At 39.1% G+C, this 17,874-nt stretch overlaps 1 protein-coding gene across 1 annotated transcript in view; it reads right to left on the reverse strand.

The window, feature by feature from the left end:
• cgnl1 (cingulin-like 1) overlaps positions 1 to 17,874 on the reverse strand; it is a 38,057-nt gene that overhangs the window by 11,198 nt on the left and 8,985 nt on the right. The window contains 6 exon segments of the mRNA XM_055036519.1: positions 886 to 1,038; positions 1,569 to 1,673; positions 1,766 to 1,972; positions 14,659 to 14,871; positions 16,032 to 16,173; positions 16,833 to 16,981. Of these exon segments, the coding sequence (XP_054892494.1) occupies positions 886 to 1,038; positions 1,569 to 1,673; positions 1,766 to 1,972; positions 14,659 to 14,871; positions 16,032 to 16,173; positions 16,833 to 16,981 (969 nt within the window).

Consider the following 17,874-nt stretch of genomic DNA (forward strand, 5'->3'; position numbering starts at 1 on the left):
TACAACCAAACTGCAACTAACAATTATATTAATAATTGATTAATCTGACACATTTTGCAGATTTTTCAACCAAATGTTTTTGTACAATATTAAAAATACATTAAAAGATGCAAATGAACCGACAAATCAATAAGAAAATAAACATTTTACTGCCTAAAATAAATTTCTTTAGTGAATTTGGACCAAGTAAAGTTAAAACTAAGCTACTTGAAAAGTTTTGGGTAAAACATATTTACAGACAATTGTGTTTTTATCTCCGATGCAAAATTTATCAGTTTAATATTTGCTCCGATAGCGCTCTTTCAGCAAGTGTCTATTTTATCGAGTTCGCACACTCTGCCAACAAGTAATCAATTACTTAATTAGCTGATGGTTATTTCAGCGATTGATTATTCCGATTAATGTTCTAAACCAAACCAAGTAGATGCTCAAAGCAGACGGAGACAAACTCCAGCAAGGTGGTTCAACAATGTATTTAGTGCAACGATTTTATACATTTTTATTCACCAAAAATTTGAAGACATCATTTTTGTGTGAATCTATCAAATAAAATTATTGTAAGTGGGATGTTTACTTCAAAAGCATGCTATTTTGAATAATACAGATATTTTATATTTGGTTAAATATAAAAATAAACCTGTTTTGTTGGATTAGTTTACATATTATAATATAAAATATTGATAATATTTCAGTTACTCCTCCCATTAAGACCTAAAGTATACTTACAGTTTCTCCATCTTTTGAACAAAAATCTAATTAACCAATGTGGATCTTGATTTCATTTGACTAAAAGTTTAATGACGGCCAACCTGAGGTTGACCATGTGAGATAAGCTCCTTCTTATGCTGACATGACTGCTCTCATTAAAGCCTGCAGTGCCCTCACCTCTCTCTGCAGTTTTTCCACCGTGCGGTCCAGCAGACGCCTCTCATCTTCAATGTTGTTCTTCATGCTTTTAAATTGCTCCTTCTGAGACTTTTCCTCCTGTAGCCTGTCCTCCAGCTCCTTGTTCTCGAGGTCTAGTTTGGCCAGGTTCTTCTGCAAGAAGTAAAAAACAAAACAAGTTTTGAACTGAACGTTTATCTGCCTTCAAGCAGGGTCGCCACTCTTACGGTGTTTTCACACCTGATAATTCAGTATCTACATAGCTACGTTTGTAACATTTTCATCTGGTTTGGTTCTCGTTCACACGGCATTGTGTCGAATGATCCAAACCCTTTAAAAACACCTGTTCCCCTCCTCGCCTGTGGTGGCGCTGCACCAAGAACCACAGAAGGAAACGACACAAAAACCTCAGAAGAAGACATGAGTGCAACTTCCTTCTTCACAAAAGACAAACAAATATGAAATGGCCTCAAATTGTATTGTTTGTAGAATTTCTCTTTTGTCTTTGGTAAAAGACTACAATCCATTTCTCCCTCCAGCGCTAGTCTCTTGTGTTTGCTTAGGTTGAATTTACCCAGAATGCCCAGTTTTTGAGGCGGACCAGAGTTCAGACGAGAACTGTCCAAACGAACCAGAGTTTGACTGAAGTGGACCAAACAGGGCTGGTGTGAACGCCTTCTTACCTGCACATCTTCCAGTCGGATGTTCAACATTCGGTTTGCACGAGACATCTCCTCCTCCTGCTCCCTGATCTCAGCCAGAGACTCTTCCAACTGCCTTTTCTCTCTCTGTTTTTGCACATCACACCGTTAAAACAATCACGTCAGCCACTGAATAGGGAGATCAGAAACCAGATTTGACTTGTATCGAGTCTTTGCACCTCTAGGCGGCCAGCTTTGTCTCCCAGTCTGCTCTCCAGCAGCTTGGCCTCGTCGATAATCCTGTTGAGTTTAGCCACCTCATTTTCCAGCTCATTCGTCCGCCTGCGCAGTCGCTCGATCTCTTGGTTCAGTCGCCCGGCTTGGCCCTCCGCTTGACCTTTGGCTGCCTCCACCTCGGCCTTCTCTCGGACCACTGCTGCGCTGTTCTGCAGAAGGCGAAGAGGAAAGGCGCTTCAGTTCAAAGGAACCATGAGTGTGTGACTCTCGAACGGAAAACAGAGCTGCGATGCATGAAAAAGCAACTCAAATGCCTCTTAACAAAAGGTATCTGTCGAGGTCTCTTTCTCCCCGCAGCCGGCGGGACGCTGAAGGACAGAGCCTTCCCGTAAGTCTCTCACACTTCACAATGAGCCACGATTGAAGGCTGCAAAGTGAGAATTTATAGCTGCCTGATGACTGACGGCCACTAAAAGTCAGAAGAGGGTGACAATGTGACCGCTAGTAAACTCTAAGTACTTGTGATTAAAAGGTGCTAGACAAACCCTGTGACAGGAAAGTAAGCAATGCACATTTTAAGATGGAAACATCTAGTTGTACTTGGATGTTCATTCATTTTATGCTTTAAATGATTCATCCAATCCGTTTCTTCTCCAGTCTGGACAATAAATCAGTAACAGCATTTACATTTGATCAGCATCAGTAGATAATACATGTTATAGGATCTCTCCCAGTCTCTCCCAGTCTCTCCCAGTCTCTCCTAGTCTCTCCCAGTCTCTCCTAGTCTCTCCCAGTCTCTCCTAGTCTCTCCCAGTCTCTCCCAGTCTCTTCTAGTCTCTCCCAGTCTCTCCCAGTCTCTCCTAGTCTCTCCCAGTCTCTCCCAGTCTCTCCTAGTCTCTCCCAGTCTCTCCTAGTCTCTCCCAGTCTCTCCCAGTGAGCAAAGCAAGGTCGGTGGAATCAACTGCTCACTCTCTGGTTACCTAGTAACAACTTGTTGAGTAACTGCGCAGCAGCAGTTTTAATTTTTTCGCCACAGAGCGTCAAAGCCGTTTCAAAATAAACAACAGTGTGGAGTGAAAACTGTGGATAAAACAGGAGAGGTCACGGTGTTTACAATATTGAAAATGTTAAACTGATCAATAATTATCCACAGAAACAATTATGGATCTGAAATGCTTCTATCCTGATTAGTCTTTCAGCTTTATCGTCTGGACCTCGTTTTTAAACATTTAAAAACAAGAATCACCAGGAAAGTTGGATTTTGTTGCAGATTTTCTCTAACACAAGATTAAACTTTTACACACCAATATACACACTTGATAGGTAAATAAGTGTGTATATTGTGTGCATATAGCTTTGTGATTGCAGATTATGAATTACACTGAAAAATATGAGTAGAAGACAACAAACTTACATCAGCCATATGAATTATGTCAAGACCTTTTTGGAGGATTATTGTCGACTAGTAGCAATCTGATGTTTAGATATTTTTATCTAAGTAGCTTCTACATGACTGCCGGTAATAATTTGAATGCTTAAGTTACTGTAGATCGTATCCATTGTGGATTAACCAGTAACTCTCAAATACATACGAATACGGCCACTAAGGGATAAAAGGCAACTGTTCGTATTTATGGGAAAGGCAGCAACTGAAGATAAAAAAAGAAAGATCAGAGTAATGAAACAAAGACACGACTCCCTTATCGACGTCACCGAGGAACAAGCATTCAAATGTTTGCTTTCTGTGGCGAGGAATGTCAGACAACTGGTTTGACAGCTCACTGTCATTTCAGCGTAGTTTGCATACACACACACACACCTACACACACACCTACACAACCAAAATTACAGATAAAAACAGGACAAATCTATTGCTACTGTTTTACACCTTCAACATTAGCTTCTATAGAGTGAAATATTTTAGGGCTTGAGGCCATCATTGTGGAAAGGGAGGCTCCGCTTTGCTGTGCTGCTCATGCAGATCGTCAGTGAACGTGTGTTGACACACACACACACACACACACACACACACACACACACACACACACACACACACACACACACACACACACGCGCCCTGGCTGTCAGCTGTTCTTAACCAGGTGACACAAGTTTATTTTAGCAAAAAGACTAACAACATAGCTAGAAAACAGTGAGTCACAAAAATCTTCCAGCTAAATTATATTTAATGTGTTTTATCTAAAAGGTCTTTGTGCAACTTACACTTTGTGAAACTTTATATCCAAAATCTGAGCTAATCTGATAAAGTTACAGCTGTTATGTTATCCTGACAGCTTTTCTTTATTATCTTATCTGTGAAAGGTGCTAAAAAAAAAAAAAGATACAGCCAGTTCATCTCGTTTTTGTTCTGCAAGAGCAGGAAAACATTCTAGAAGAAAAGTTGCCTCCCTGCTCCAGTGCGTCCAGGCGAGTCAGACCTGTTCCTGCCGAGGCTCCAGAACCGCCCTCATCGCTGCTTCTTTGATTTGAAGAGATGACAACAGCCCCAGCTCAACATGCATCAGTTTCACGTCTCTGGGTCATCAAATAAGATTTTATTTTAGGCAGAAACAAAATGAGGCCTTCATATGACATGAATGCAGTTTCTGTCATTCTTGTGTTTCAACAACTTCCTTCAAGGTCACCTTCACAAAAAGTTTTTGCTCCTTTCAGACTTATTATGTTTTTGTTACTTTGTAAAACTTACATATTTTAGATGATCAAACTAATATTTAGTTTGATCAAACTGAGAAAAATGCAAAATGCAGTTTTTAATTTTTTTAAGGCAAAGTAAACCTGACTCACTGAGCAAGTAGGACTGGACAGTAAATCAATAACAACATATATATCGCCATTGACATATCAATAGATACAATATTGAATTTTCAATAATTTAACCAAACTTTGATCCAGAACCGCTAAGCATTCTGGGAGATACAGGCAGAGAGAAGACTTTAGCTGCACAACTTCTCTAGCCAGCGAAGCAAGATTAGTGGAATCAACTAATTCACTCACTCTTTGGTTACCTAGCAACTCACTCACTCTTTGGTTACCTAGCAACTCACTCACTCTTTGGTTACCTAGCGACAGTCTGTTGAGTGACAGGCGCAGCAGCAGTTTCAGGTTTCACCATTCATAAGCAGTTTTGTGCCTCAGAACTGCTTATGAATAAAAAACAACTCCATGGAGTTGAACAGCTCAAGAGGAAAGATCATTTTATCAATTTGGTAGCATTTCAAATGTCTAAAACAAAAAAACTAAATAATTATCAGTATCAACTGATGTGAAATCGTTACGTATCGATACATTTTTCAGTCATATCGTCACACCGCGCAAGTACAGTTTGAATCGCTTAAAAATGGAACCTGAAGGGAGCTCAAAAAGAAACGCATCACGTCCCGATTTAAAGAAATTCAAGGGCAGATAAAAACCAAAGTCTTTGACATCAATCTGCCTGGAATGGGCAACAAAGTCCTTGATAATAATTCAGCGAACTGCAGTCAGAACCATTATCGTAAATCAGTGGAGAACAGTGAGATCACCACAAAGCTGAAAGTCACCTAAAGCCACGCAGGCCTCACTCCAGTGAAGCTGATTTGAATAAAAATCATTTAATAATATATAGATAGAAGATAAAATAATAGAAGAAAACTGACAACTCTTACGTATTTACAAAGGTTATCTTTGCCAGACATTATAATTAACTTTAAACATGGAAATAAATCTGTAGAAATCTTAGAGTACGTATTTCTTCACAGCACATTGACTTTAGGTTTAGTTTTGTCCCCTTCAAGCCTCTTTGGCTCGTTTCAAAAGAATTATGCTGATTGTCATAACTGAGGTGAAGCTAAAAATAAACAAAGGGGGTAAGAGACTATGAGGAGATTAACAGTGTTCATTGACATAACAAAAGCTTTGAATAACAACAAACAGGACACCAGCGCAAACCCAATACTTTCTCTCTGCCTGTCCCACTTCCCACATTAGCCTGCATGAGTTTAAACTGTGAATACGGACGGTGACAGGAAGCAGGATGGAGATGAAATAACATTAACCTCCTTTGTTTTGAGACTCTCCCTTGCAATGTTATTTTTAATTTGAGTCAGTGCAGCAGGCCTGTAAGATAATCAGGTTTAGTTCTAACTAAAACGTAAGTGCTTGTATGAAAAGATCCACTTTCTACACAAGAAAACACTTTAAATTTAAATACTAAAGCTTAGTCAAAGTAGAAGATTCAGCAAAACAAGAATTGGCTAGAAATTACAGATTGTCACAGAGAACATGAGTTAATGCTGATCTATTTTCTACCCTAAACTCTGATTTGACTTGTGTACTTAAACTGTTTATTCAAAGTTGCACATTAACTAACTTTGTGCCGTCTTTGAAGCGCAGAGCAAACGTCGAGGTGAAGTGCATGTTCCAGGTCGTGTGCTGCGCTCACACGGCCACTCTTTCTTCTGGACTGACCGGCCTCTTTTCTTTTCAAAAACCACCAAAGGATTGAGTTTCAAAATCACAATAGAAATTGATTTGTAGATAAACTGACCCTGATGCATAAATAACATCTACAAACATCCAAACCAGAGCAATAAATTAGGGCTGTGCACTGTTAGAAAAATGAATTGTCATTTTATTGTTTCATATTAACATAATTTCCAACATAATGAACCTGCAATGTTTTCACCAGTTCCCCTGAGCTTTCTGATCTTGGGCAGGCTCAAAATTATTCATACATCTGGCAGATTTTTATTAAAATTTCTATGTATTTTTTTAATCAAGACATCTTGATATTGCAGGTTCATAAATGTGGAAGGTCGGGTGTAACTTATAGCCTTAATGCTGCACTTGAGGAAGTAAATCTGTTGGGCTTCACCTTGGCACTCAGGCCATTTTGGAAAGATTGTAAAAAGACTTATATGGGAAAAGTGCAGCACTATTTTAGATTTCAGCTGGATGGACAAAACTGTACGACCTCACGCCCTAAAACAAAAACAACTCAGTTCAGTCTTACATTTTATTAAAAACACTTTAACTATTTAAGGAGAGAATAAAAGTTTGTCACCATGAAAAGTAACCCAGTTAATTACATGATAAATGAAAACGAGCTCAATACTTTCCATTTGGATGATTAATTGTTTTTCTCTGTCTACCAAAGACTGGACAACAAAAGGCTTCAGCCTGGTGTTTTGTTCTCAATTAGCCCCTTCTATGTTTACAGACTTCAGTATCCATTTTATTTTTTGTTTTATTTATATTTGAGATCTGACATATCTTTCAGTTCCAGTGTTAAATGTTGATTATTAGTCTTTGAGAGGACAGACCTGCATTGTACTTTTAGTGGCTCTGAATCTGCGAGTTTTACAAAACCTCAACAAAAAGAAAGAAAATGCTTTTGTGCCTGTTTGAATTTATCCACAACTTTCAAGGTGAAGAGGCTTCAATAAGCCTTGCAAAATGTGAAAAGGAGCTGAATCGATACGTACATCAAAGACACAGAACCTCTGAACGCGATGAACCGTCCAAGCAAAAGGTTGGAACGTCTCAGAATGAAAGGGAGGATTGAAGAAGAACTGGACGTTTTGGCATCTCTTTGGTCAAGGGAGAAGGTAAACCGTGTCTCGTCCCAGGAAAACAGAGAAAGCTGCCAGCTTTTACAAGGATCTCTGTGCAAAGTCATACTGCACATTTACTGAAGCATTGCAGCAAACATGGCAACCTGCCACCGTTCAGAAGCTGTGCGAGATCATTTACCCCGACGTGGCGACACCTGAGGCTACGGCTGCAATCAACATTGAAACCAGAACTTTTTTCAAGGCAATTTTTTTTTGATGGATTTTCATCTCAGAACAAACTAAGAGGGGGAAAAGTGAACAAGAACATCAAGGATCTTATTATTTCAAGTTGGACGAGTTGTTTTCAGAATCAACTCTCGCTGACTTCATCAGTTGATGCACACAGAGACCAAGAACAGTTAAAGAAGAAATTAATCATCCAGCTCAAAATCTGGCACTGTGACCACAGTCACCAAAACTACAGGACAATCACTGTTGTAAAAATGTTGCATCACGTTCAGACACCATTCAGACAAAAAGCACCGTCCTGTCTAACTTACGGAGAGACGTTCCAGTTCGACGGCCCAGGGACACATGAGATGAATGAAAGACGACTCACGAGACGGAAACACCCAAAACACACAACACAAAGATTAACAACTCAAACACAGAGGCCTCTGTTTGTGCACCAGCTAACAATCATGTTAAAGCAACTCCTGTCAAGAGCAACAGCCTAGAAAGAGACAACGAAGGGGCAAAAAGAGAAGATTTAACCAATTCTACAAAGAAAATGAAGCAAAAGAAAATGGACCATTACAACAGCTGTGAAGATGAATTTAAAAAGCTCTGATGAATGTGAAGCTGCTGAATTTTAATCACCGTTTCCACTTGTTTAGTTACTCGTAGCAATGAATGGCCAGGTGTTTATCAGGTCACCATATCGAGAAGAAACAAACCAAAACACACAGACTGAGAACATTTCAGAAATCTGAATTTAAACATTTCAGCGGAAGATCCACTCATCTCAGCATGCTGAAAGCTTGAAATGGCTCCAGCTGACGGCATCCAAACTTAGGCTGGGTGATAAAACAAAAACAATAAATATATAAAGCGATTGACATGTGATCAATATTAACAGAAAATATGTCTGATAGAAAGTTGATAATTTCACCGAAGAGAGAGGAAAGTCTTTAGCCGCTCAACTTCTAGCTGCCAGCTAAGTAAGGTCGCTGAATCAACTATCACACTCTTCAGTTACCGAGAAACAACCTGCTGAGTAACTTGAGCAACAACAGTTTGAGGTTTTTTTTCACATTGCATCAAAATAAAAAAAGATCAAGGAAGATTGAAGGGAGAAACTGAGAAGCATCACATCACCAGTTTGGCAGCATTTTGAATATCTGAAACAAAAACCAAACCAATAATTATCCATATTGACTGATATCACATTTCACCTGATACGTGTATTCTAGCCATAATCCCAAACTGTTTTCTCAACAATTAGACTTCTTGGGGAGCATTAAACCTTCATCCCCAGATGGTCAAGAGAACATTAAACATTAAATCGGGTGCTTATTTTACATCCTTTACCCGAACAACTACACGCTACATAAAACTGGGGTCACATTTTGCTTCACACTGGAAGCAAAATGCCAAAATTCATAGACATAATTTATAAAGGGATCTTGAGGAAGTGCCTTTCTTTTGACATGTCCAGGTCCAGACATGGCAACATGCAATGTAAAAACAGCATTACAGCAATTTCACTTTAATTTAACGAGATAGTCAAGTTATCGTTGATGTTAGACCTCATTCCTAGAATAGAGTGGCAACTTCATCTAAACCACCTAAAGTTGCCAAACAGCATTTCTGAACCAAACACCTTGTAGCAAAAACCCCAGAGTATTTAGTTCCTGCTCCTGAGATGGTTCAAAGCCATCAGACTACAAAGTTGTCACTATGACTATTTGAAAACTCAGAGGAAGTCATATTTCACGTGGGATAAACTGTTAATTCCTCGCCGTCAGTGTGGAGATGACCATTTCCTCCCTGCCTGGCCGTCCTGCGTTTCATTCCTCTTCTTTCCAGCCGTCTGGTAAATCGTCTCCCAGAGCTTTGCTGGGGAATTCGGCGCTATCATCAAATATACAGACTCACGCTGGAGTCTTTACCTCCACAACAAGCCTGAGGGGGAACTCTTTTCCGGGCTGTGTAAGTTTGATGATCAGACAGCGAGACTCGAGTTCACACGCTGGCAGAGATTAGTGGAGAGGCGGGCTGGGTTCGGAGCGAGGCCCGGAAATAAACTGCGTTCAGGTGAGCTGGAGACACTGTGGCGTTTTGAAATTAAAAAATGCAGCGTTGGGGATTGAGGTTACAGATGAGGGCTTGATAACAATGGCTCAGGTCAGCTGGTGAAACATAACAAGAGCTGGAAATGATGCGATAAGCACAAGACTCCATCTCTAAAGTTTGAAAGGGCCGGGACCCATTAGAGCCTCCGTCACTGGGAATCTGGAGCGCTGCAGAGACGGGGATACAACTCCTGCGCCCCGAGGAGGCCGAAGTGAAAAGATATGAGCCTCTCCCGCTGTGGGAGTGGGTACAGTGCAACGATGAAGGCCTACAGGGTGCACATTCTCCAATCTGACCCCGACATTCCTGAAAGAGAAACCTCATCTCCTCCAGCCCAACATCATCCCTCTGCGTTTCTCACACGCCGCCACAAAGCAGCGAGCCCGCTCCCAAACCAGCAGATGGCTTTTGTTAACGCCGATCGCCGTGTAATACTTGTGAAAATAAGCAAAGCCTAATCGGTACGGCCAAGATTTTTCAGCCCAGATAAAATTCCACAGATTTCAGCCCATCAAAAACACAATGCAGCTTTCAAGTTAAGACACAAAACAGGCCCCCCGATTCCTTTCACAGGGGTCGGCCTCGCACCCCCGTTCCTCCAGCACACTGACCCACTTACTCAGCACGTCCCAACCCCCGCTGCTTTTATTGTGTGAAACAAACTCATCATTCATTATTGACCGAGGTCCACAATTGCCACCCACTTTTTTTTTTCCGGGGCTCAGAAAGAGGAAGGGGCTCGGCGCGCCCGGGGGAACTGCAGCTCATTAGATTGGTGATGTGTTGCCACTACAATTAGCATGCATACAGAGCAATTTAGTGCTCCACTTTCCAGCATTCCTACATGCATAAATACGACGGTGCATTTAAAAGGAAAGGAGTACGGTGCATTTAAAAGGAAAGGAGTACATTTCTGCCGGAAAAAAGCAGAAATTCTAAGATTAATCTCAAATATTTTCTAGACAAAAAGGTGGAAATTTCCGAGTTTAATTACACCTTTTTTTTAATCTACAATGTCTCTAATACGTTGTTCTACCTAAAGCCTCAGGGCCATGAAAAAAGGAAGATAACACTTTGGATCTAGATGAGGTCAGGAATAAAAATAATCAATCTAGAAATGTTATTTCTTGGAAAATATAATGCTGCACACGGTGGTGGGAGCATCATGCTATGGGGAAGTTGCCTTAAAATAAAGATGAACAAAGCGAAAGCACAGGGCTGGGTGATGTGGCTTAAAAGTAAAATTTGTCCACAATTTTTTTAATACCAACATCCATTTTTGATTTTAGACAATTTATTTGCACCTTTTCTTAAAATTAAATTGGAAATATTTCTCAAAAGCTTTTATTTCAACCTTTTCTTCTGTGAGTTGACCAGATCAAAGTTAAAAATGACTAAAAACTTTAAAACATGCTCAGCAAACAGGATGGCAATGATTATGGAAATAAAAGGTGAGCATTGGAGAAAAAAACCCTGATTTTCCCAAAAATATATATTCAAAAATCCCAAAATTTGACTAACTGATCAAATTGATTTATCCCCCAGCCTTATCCCATGGTCATATTTCGACATGGGAACTAAGGAGAACAACACATGCGGCTTTAGAACAATCCTGCATTGAATCAGAGGGGAAAAACCTCAGTGAGTGACTCATTTATGCTCCCAAAGCGAAACAATGACTTTATCTGGCCAGGTGTTTACAAAGCGGCGAGGCTAAACCCCCCATGACAAACTCCCTGGAGAAGCAGGACCTCTGTTCAACAAAGGGAAATTTCCTCATGGATCTTTTTTGCAACGCGTCGCTGAGGACCCCCGGCGGCCCGCAGGAAGCCCAGAACAACGACGACTTCCACACTTTGAGGCAAACAGGACGCACATGAGCCACACGGAAAAAATGATGCTCAACCTGTGCGCCCAGTCTCTAAATCAGCTCTATTAAAGACGATTACACGTCCAGTTTTGGCTCAACTTTACCCAAGTACACTTTGCTGCAGCAAACAGAAAGGGGTTGAACGGGCGGCTGGCAGGCTTATACCTTATTTGGAAACGCGACCATTGCACTCCGGAAGTGAAGGGGGCGCTGTTTCCTATATTAGCCACGATCTCCTGTTTTTATTTTCTTTTGAAATGTGTGATATGTCTTCACCTTTAGTAAGAATTTTCACTGTTTTTGTTTTCGTATGTTTTTTAACTTCTCTCTTTTATTTACTCAGTTTTTAACAAATTGTATAGTTTTCTAAATCTGCTCCTTAGGGCCATCTTTTCGACCCTGCTACTGCCTCTAGTGGCGTGGGGGTGGTAGCACAACTAATGTAATTACATTAGTAAATCAGAATACCAGAAAGTGTTTATTACTCGTTATTATTTCTAGCATTACTGGAACCATAAAAGATAAATTCCCTCACAAAAAAACATAGCTTTTCATTTCTTAATAAAGTAGAGCTAATTAAATGAGATAAAGTTCACAACCTGCTGAAACTGTGGCAAATTTTAAATTCCTTGTGTCGTTCCTGGACAGTCAGCTCAACTTTGCTGAAAACCCTTTAAGAAATGTTGTCAGAGACTCTAACTTTTAAGAAAATCTAGTGATCTTAGTACTAGCCAACTTGAGGATGTTGATTTAAAATGTTAAAACTTAACTAGGGTTTTAACTCAAGTTAAAACAACATTTTAAGTCAAGTTTCAACTTTTCATCTCCTCAGCTAGTTTGGTCACATGAGCTGCAGAATAACAATCTTTTCAGAAAACTTTGACTGGCAGGTAGAACAGCAGGTAAATAGCGGTGAAACCTAAACAACTCTGTCTCAACTGTTTGCTGAAAGGACACGGAAGATGGTAAGAAATATTTTAGCAGAGAGCATCCATCCTTTTTATTCATCATTATGAAGGCGTTATTATGTCATTAGGTTACAGATGTGTGTTTTCAGACCAGCTTTAAAGGAGGCAAAGGGTCGAGAAAAGTATCCCTATGCAGAAACCAATACTTTCTTTTGCATTTCTTTTTACATTTTCAAGAGATCTCTTCCTGTAAAAATGTTGATATGAAAAGTAACAAGCTCAGATAAGAAAACGGTTTATCACTTTCCCATGCAAAATGATAAGCTACATTTACATTGCCGTTTGTTCTGCTTATGCAGCTCTGAGAGAAACTGAAAGAAACAAAATTCCTGACTGTAGATAAATATAGTTTTCATTACTGCCCACTCTGCATAATTCACGTTGGCCAAAGTGATTTAAAACATTACAAAATGAAAATCGAAGCTCTTCTGCATTCCTCTGCAAACATGCAAACCATCTGCTCATCGCTTTGAGATATCTACGCAGCTAAGGTTGGAATTTAAAGGTTAATTAATGTCAGCTGCCGCTTTTCCAGCAAGGCGTAAAGCTGCCACTGTGGTAACAAGATATTATTGACCAACATCAACTACAACGCCCTGCAGATTTAGTCGCCTGAACTTTGTCAGATTTCAACCACAAATCTCCAGCCGTTCTGGTGGGATTTTATGCGACCGACTAAATGTGTTTGTGGAAAGAGATGATGAATGAGTTTTTTTTTTTCCAATAAATAAAAATCTGTGTAATATGTCACCCCAGAACAAAACTCAGTGTAACCAATCAGAGGTGACTGAAATAGTACATAGAGTCCACCTGTTGTAATTACAGTTTGTTGGACAAAAACAGGAAGAACAGAAAGATGTCAAACAGGGGCATAAAGGAAGCAGATTTAAATAATCAGTCATTTATATTAGTTTATTATACTTTCATGGTTTGGTTTCTGCACCAATGAATTATTCCATGAAGAGAAAATCCCACAAAGTGATTTATTAGCTTGTAACAAGCTGTTTATATAAATTGTTCCCACTGAATTAATTAGTTACATCTTATAAGAAGTTCTCAGAATCCATAAAAACATCCATGTTGACTCATAAAATCTGCAATTAAATGTAGATTTACTTTTGTTTAGTTTTTTTTAAATATCACGTGATTCAATGGTTTATTTCCTGATTCATCTCATCAAGCTGCCAAAGATCAATGGATATGAATGAGCCTTCAGGTGTAAACCTGCTCAAATCAAGGTTGTTCAAATTGGGGTTCAGGGGCCGTTTAGGGCCCCTGACCTGATTTTGTACGGCCCCCTGACCACAGTTCAAGAATAACTTAAATAGATTAGGACAAAGCTGTGACTTTTAAATTAAAGATTTACTAATAAAAATGTTAGATGCAACACAAAACGATCACCTTTTACCTTTTTTAGTCATGGTAACTAGGACCAAATCCACTCATTGACTTAAACTTTTAATTAAACATTGGTCCATCAAAGATCTGCTTTTAATTGATGTATTAAAACTTGCCTTAATAAGAGATCTGGATTCATTTGACAAGGAAGACGTGCAAAAAAACCATTTGAGGTTTTGGATCTAACATCAACAACAAAATGTTTGGTCCTCTGTGGTTTAAACAAATGACTAAAACCCTCAAAAATGATAATTTCTGTCAATTATAAATCAAGATATCTAGTCCGCGTAGCAAACATGTAGGAGATGATGGTCTGGTTTAAGGAGACCAGTGAAGCATGGTGGTGGCAGCATCATAATGTGGGGACGTCTTTACGACAGCAGAGACAGCGAATCTGTGTGTAATTTAACTTTATTAAAGCCGTTTGGTGATTATTGTTGGACTGTTTTGTGCGGGTCTTTCTCCAACATCTCAATAAAACAGACAGCAAACTGATGAAGTAAAAAAAAAAACATATCACTGACTCCTCTATTCTGTAAAAGTCGAGCCGGCCACTGACTTTAACAAACCCTGCTAATCTACAAACCCCTGCTGTCTGTGAAAATGGTGACCAGATCAAACTGTGCTGCTTTAGAGCATAACGCCGAGGCCTGACGACAAACACATGGCGGAGCTATGAGCTCCCCTCAAGGCGCGCTTATCTCCACGCCGCTCTGAGGCAGGCTGCGCTCCTACAGGAGGAGGACGATTACCTGCTTGGCCTCCTCCAAAGACGTCTGCAGCCTGCTTATTTCCTTCTCGTACTGCTCCTTCATCTTGTCCACCTCCTGATCGTGAGCGGCCACTTCGTCCTTCAAAGCTCCTTTGAGGGCTGCCAGCTCCCTCTCTCGCCTCCTCAACAGTTCTTCCTGCTCCTCTTTGGCCATGACCACTTCCTGCATCTCCACCTTCAGCTGCATCATGTCCTGAAGCAAAGAAAGACAAGCTGCTAACGTTATCTCAGACAAGAGTTCAGCTGCAGAGTTCAACCAACATCCTGCAGTTCTTCTCTCACTGAAACCGTTTGTTTTCATTCCTAAGATCTGTGAAAGCGCAGCAGAATCTGGAGGCTTTGTAATCAACGACATGCGAGTCACCAATCCAATTATCGATTAGATAACAGATGTTTCTAATCCAAAGCCGTGTGCATCACGTCTAACTCTGCAAAATCACAAAATCTTATCAAAGAAGCAAACACCGTAGTTTAGTCTTATTTACTAGTTCCACTGGCAGACAAGACATTCTTCTTAGGCTACAATGAAATAATCTACCAATAGAAAAAGTATGTTTTCATTAATATAAGCTAATATTTCTTTGTCACTAATATATTTGTACTAGAAACTGGACCAAAACCACTAAAATAAAACCTTTTTAACTTCTAAATATTTTTTAAACCTTCATTAAAAATAGTTTCTCACAAGTAATCTTGGTCTGTTTGTCCTTTCCATATATTGTTTAGGTGTTTTTGCACCAAACCTTTACAGATGTGGGACATTTGTACCAATGAAGCCTCAATTCACCCCGTTTTGTTTCCAACCTGCTGTTACAACTGATCATTTAATGTCATTTTCTATAATTCACTGGGAGAAAATCTACCACCAGCAGGTCACTCATGATTACTTTAGCTTGATCACAGAGGCTGTAATATAAATTGTTCAGAGGATATTATGTAATTAAATTCAGCCATACATTAGCGCAAAGCAAATTAACAATACTTATATAAATAATTAATCAGAAACACTTACAAAACTGCCACAGTGTGAAATAAACTCTGTGGCAGTCTGGTAACAATCAGCCCAGGATGATTAAAGTCAATCATAAAGCTGCACAGTAGCTACATTTATGATCATATTTTTAACTTTTTGGTATTTATTGATATTCTAAATGAAAAACAGTGGAGTAACAATATGAACAGTTCTGGGTTTTTTAAACACCATTAATTTAAATTTCTCATGACAATGAATCAAATTTTTTCTCATGACAAGAAATTAATCACAATAAACGATGCAACAAACGAACGCCCGTCCCTAGTTAACGGAGTAATTCTGTCCCGGCAGCTCAGCCTGATAACAACATGGCGGCTCACCGCCATCAGGACGTCTTTCTCCTCGCCGTCAGCGGCGGCCCTCTTGGCGGCGTCCAGCTCATCGTGCATCTCTGACAGCTGGTCCTGCAGGTCCCTGATCTCCGTCTGGTGCTGCTCCCGCTCCATCTTCACCTGGAAAAGCCTGACAAAGCGCAGGACGCGTCAGCGCCGGAGAGCCGCTCTCCATGCACCTGTGACTCTCACTGGGAACGCCTGTGGGAACACTGGGATTCCCACAGGTAGTTGGTAGTTAATGTGATACACCTTTATTAAAGTCCAGTTGATACTGTTCCTGCCACTATAACAAACCAGTAATAATTGCAATAAATAATATCATTAATTTGAGACTCTTTTCAAGCAAAATATTGATAACTAGGCCCGTCACAATGAGCAATGAATTAATTAATCGCATAAAATTAAAACAAACCAACTTACAAGTAAAATTTAAAAAAATAAATGAATTATGAACTCTCAAAATAAAAATTCCCTTCTAAAAAGTATTAACCATCATAATTAAAATGATCAATGTTTATCCGACGGGCTTAATTGTTGCATAAATTTAACCACAGACTTTATTTCCACTAAAATTAAATATGAATCAGCCTGAACTTCAGCAGAACAACTAAAAACACCTGAACCAATTTCTCAACGCGAATCATCGCACCTTGTGCTAAAAAACAAAACGTTATCTATAGGTTGCTTAACTACTGACACATTTTAAAAGTTTAGCAGAAGTAAATCACTTGCACTGACGAGACAGAAAAGATAAGGCAGAAGGTTAATGATTTGTGCGGCGCTCACTCTTCCACCGAGGAGTTGAGCTCAGCCTCGGTTTTAGCCAGTTTCTCCTTCAGCTGCCTGCACTCATCCAGACTCCGCTGCAGCTCCTGCTGCAGCTGCTGCTGCAGCTCCTTCAGCCCCGCCGCCGCCCGTCGGTCCGCCTGACTCTTCTGCAGGTAACAACACAATACAGCGGTTCGTTTATCCATCGTTTGCCGGTAAAACCGGTACTTCAATTAAACTGATCTGAGCACAATTCTGGTCTTATTTTTTGTCAACCTCCATTTACATTTCTTATATATATATATATATATATATATATATATATATATATATATATATATATATATATATATATATATATATATATATAACAAAAATATATATATATATATATATATATATATATATATATATATATAAATATATATATATATATATATATATATATATATATATATATATATATATATATATACTTTGGATTAATCTGAACAACTTGTTTTTCTTTAAAATTAAAATCTAATTCTTGCTTTATTTTTTTACAAACAAAGTAAAACACTTTTCTCCTCAAAGTATAAAATAAGTGCACAAAGTAAAACTTAAAGCAGTATGAAGATGAATTAAAATGAAACTTATTTATGCTTTACAAGGACAAAAGCCTGACTGAAAATAAAAATAGGCCTGAGTTCAGTTGAAATTAAACGCCAAATGAAAAAGAATCTATTAATCCCTTTACCTGACATATAATAATGGAGACTTTATTGTTTTAAATATCATTCATGGGGTTTTCTGGTTATTATTTGACTTTATTGACACACTCAGAGTAAATTAATAATTAATGCAGGTTAAGGTTTTTATCGTTTATAAAACTGACCTTGCTTGATAGAAAACTAAAACCCAACTAAATGTTGCTTTTTTACTTTTTGTACTAAGTTTGACACATTAGATCTAAACAAAGGCCTTAAAACAAATCCTTAAATTGTTATCCCTTAAAGCACTTCAGAGAGCAAAGCCATGTTTTAAAGATACTCCAAAACAACTAGTTCAGCATTAAAGGGAT

Source organism: Poeciliopsis prolifica, unplaced genomic scaffold (assembly GCF_027474105.1).
Source record: "Poeciliopsis prolifica strain line A6 unplaced genomic scaffold, Auburn_PproV2 SCAFFOLD011, whole genome shotgun sequence".
NCBI classification, from domain to species: domain Eukaryota; kingdom Metazoa; phylum Chordata; class Actinopteri; order Cyprinodontiformes; family Poeciliidae; genus Poeciliopsis; species Poeciliopsis prolifica.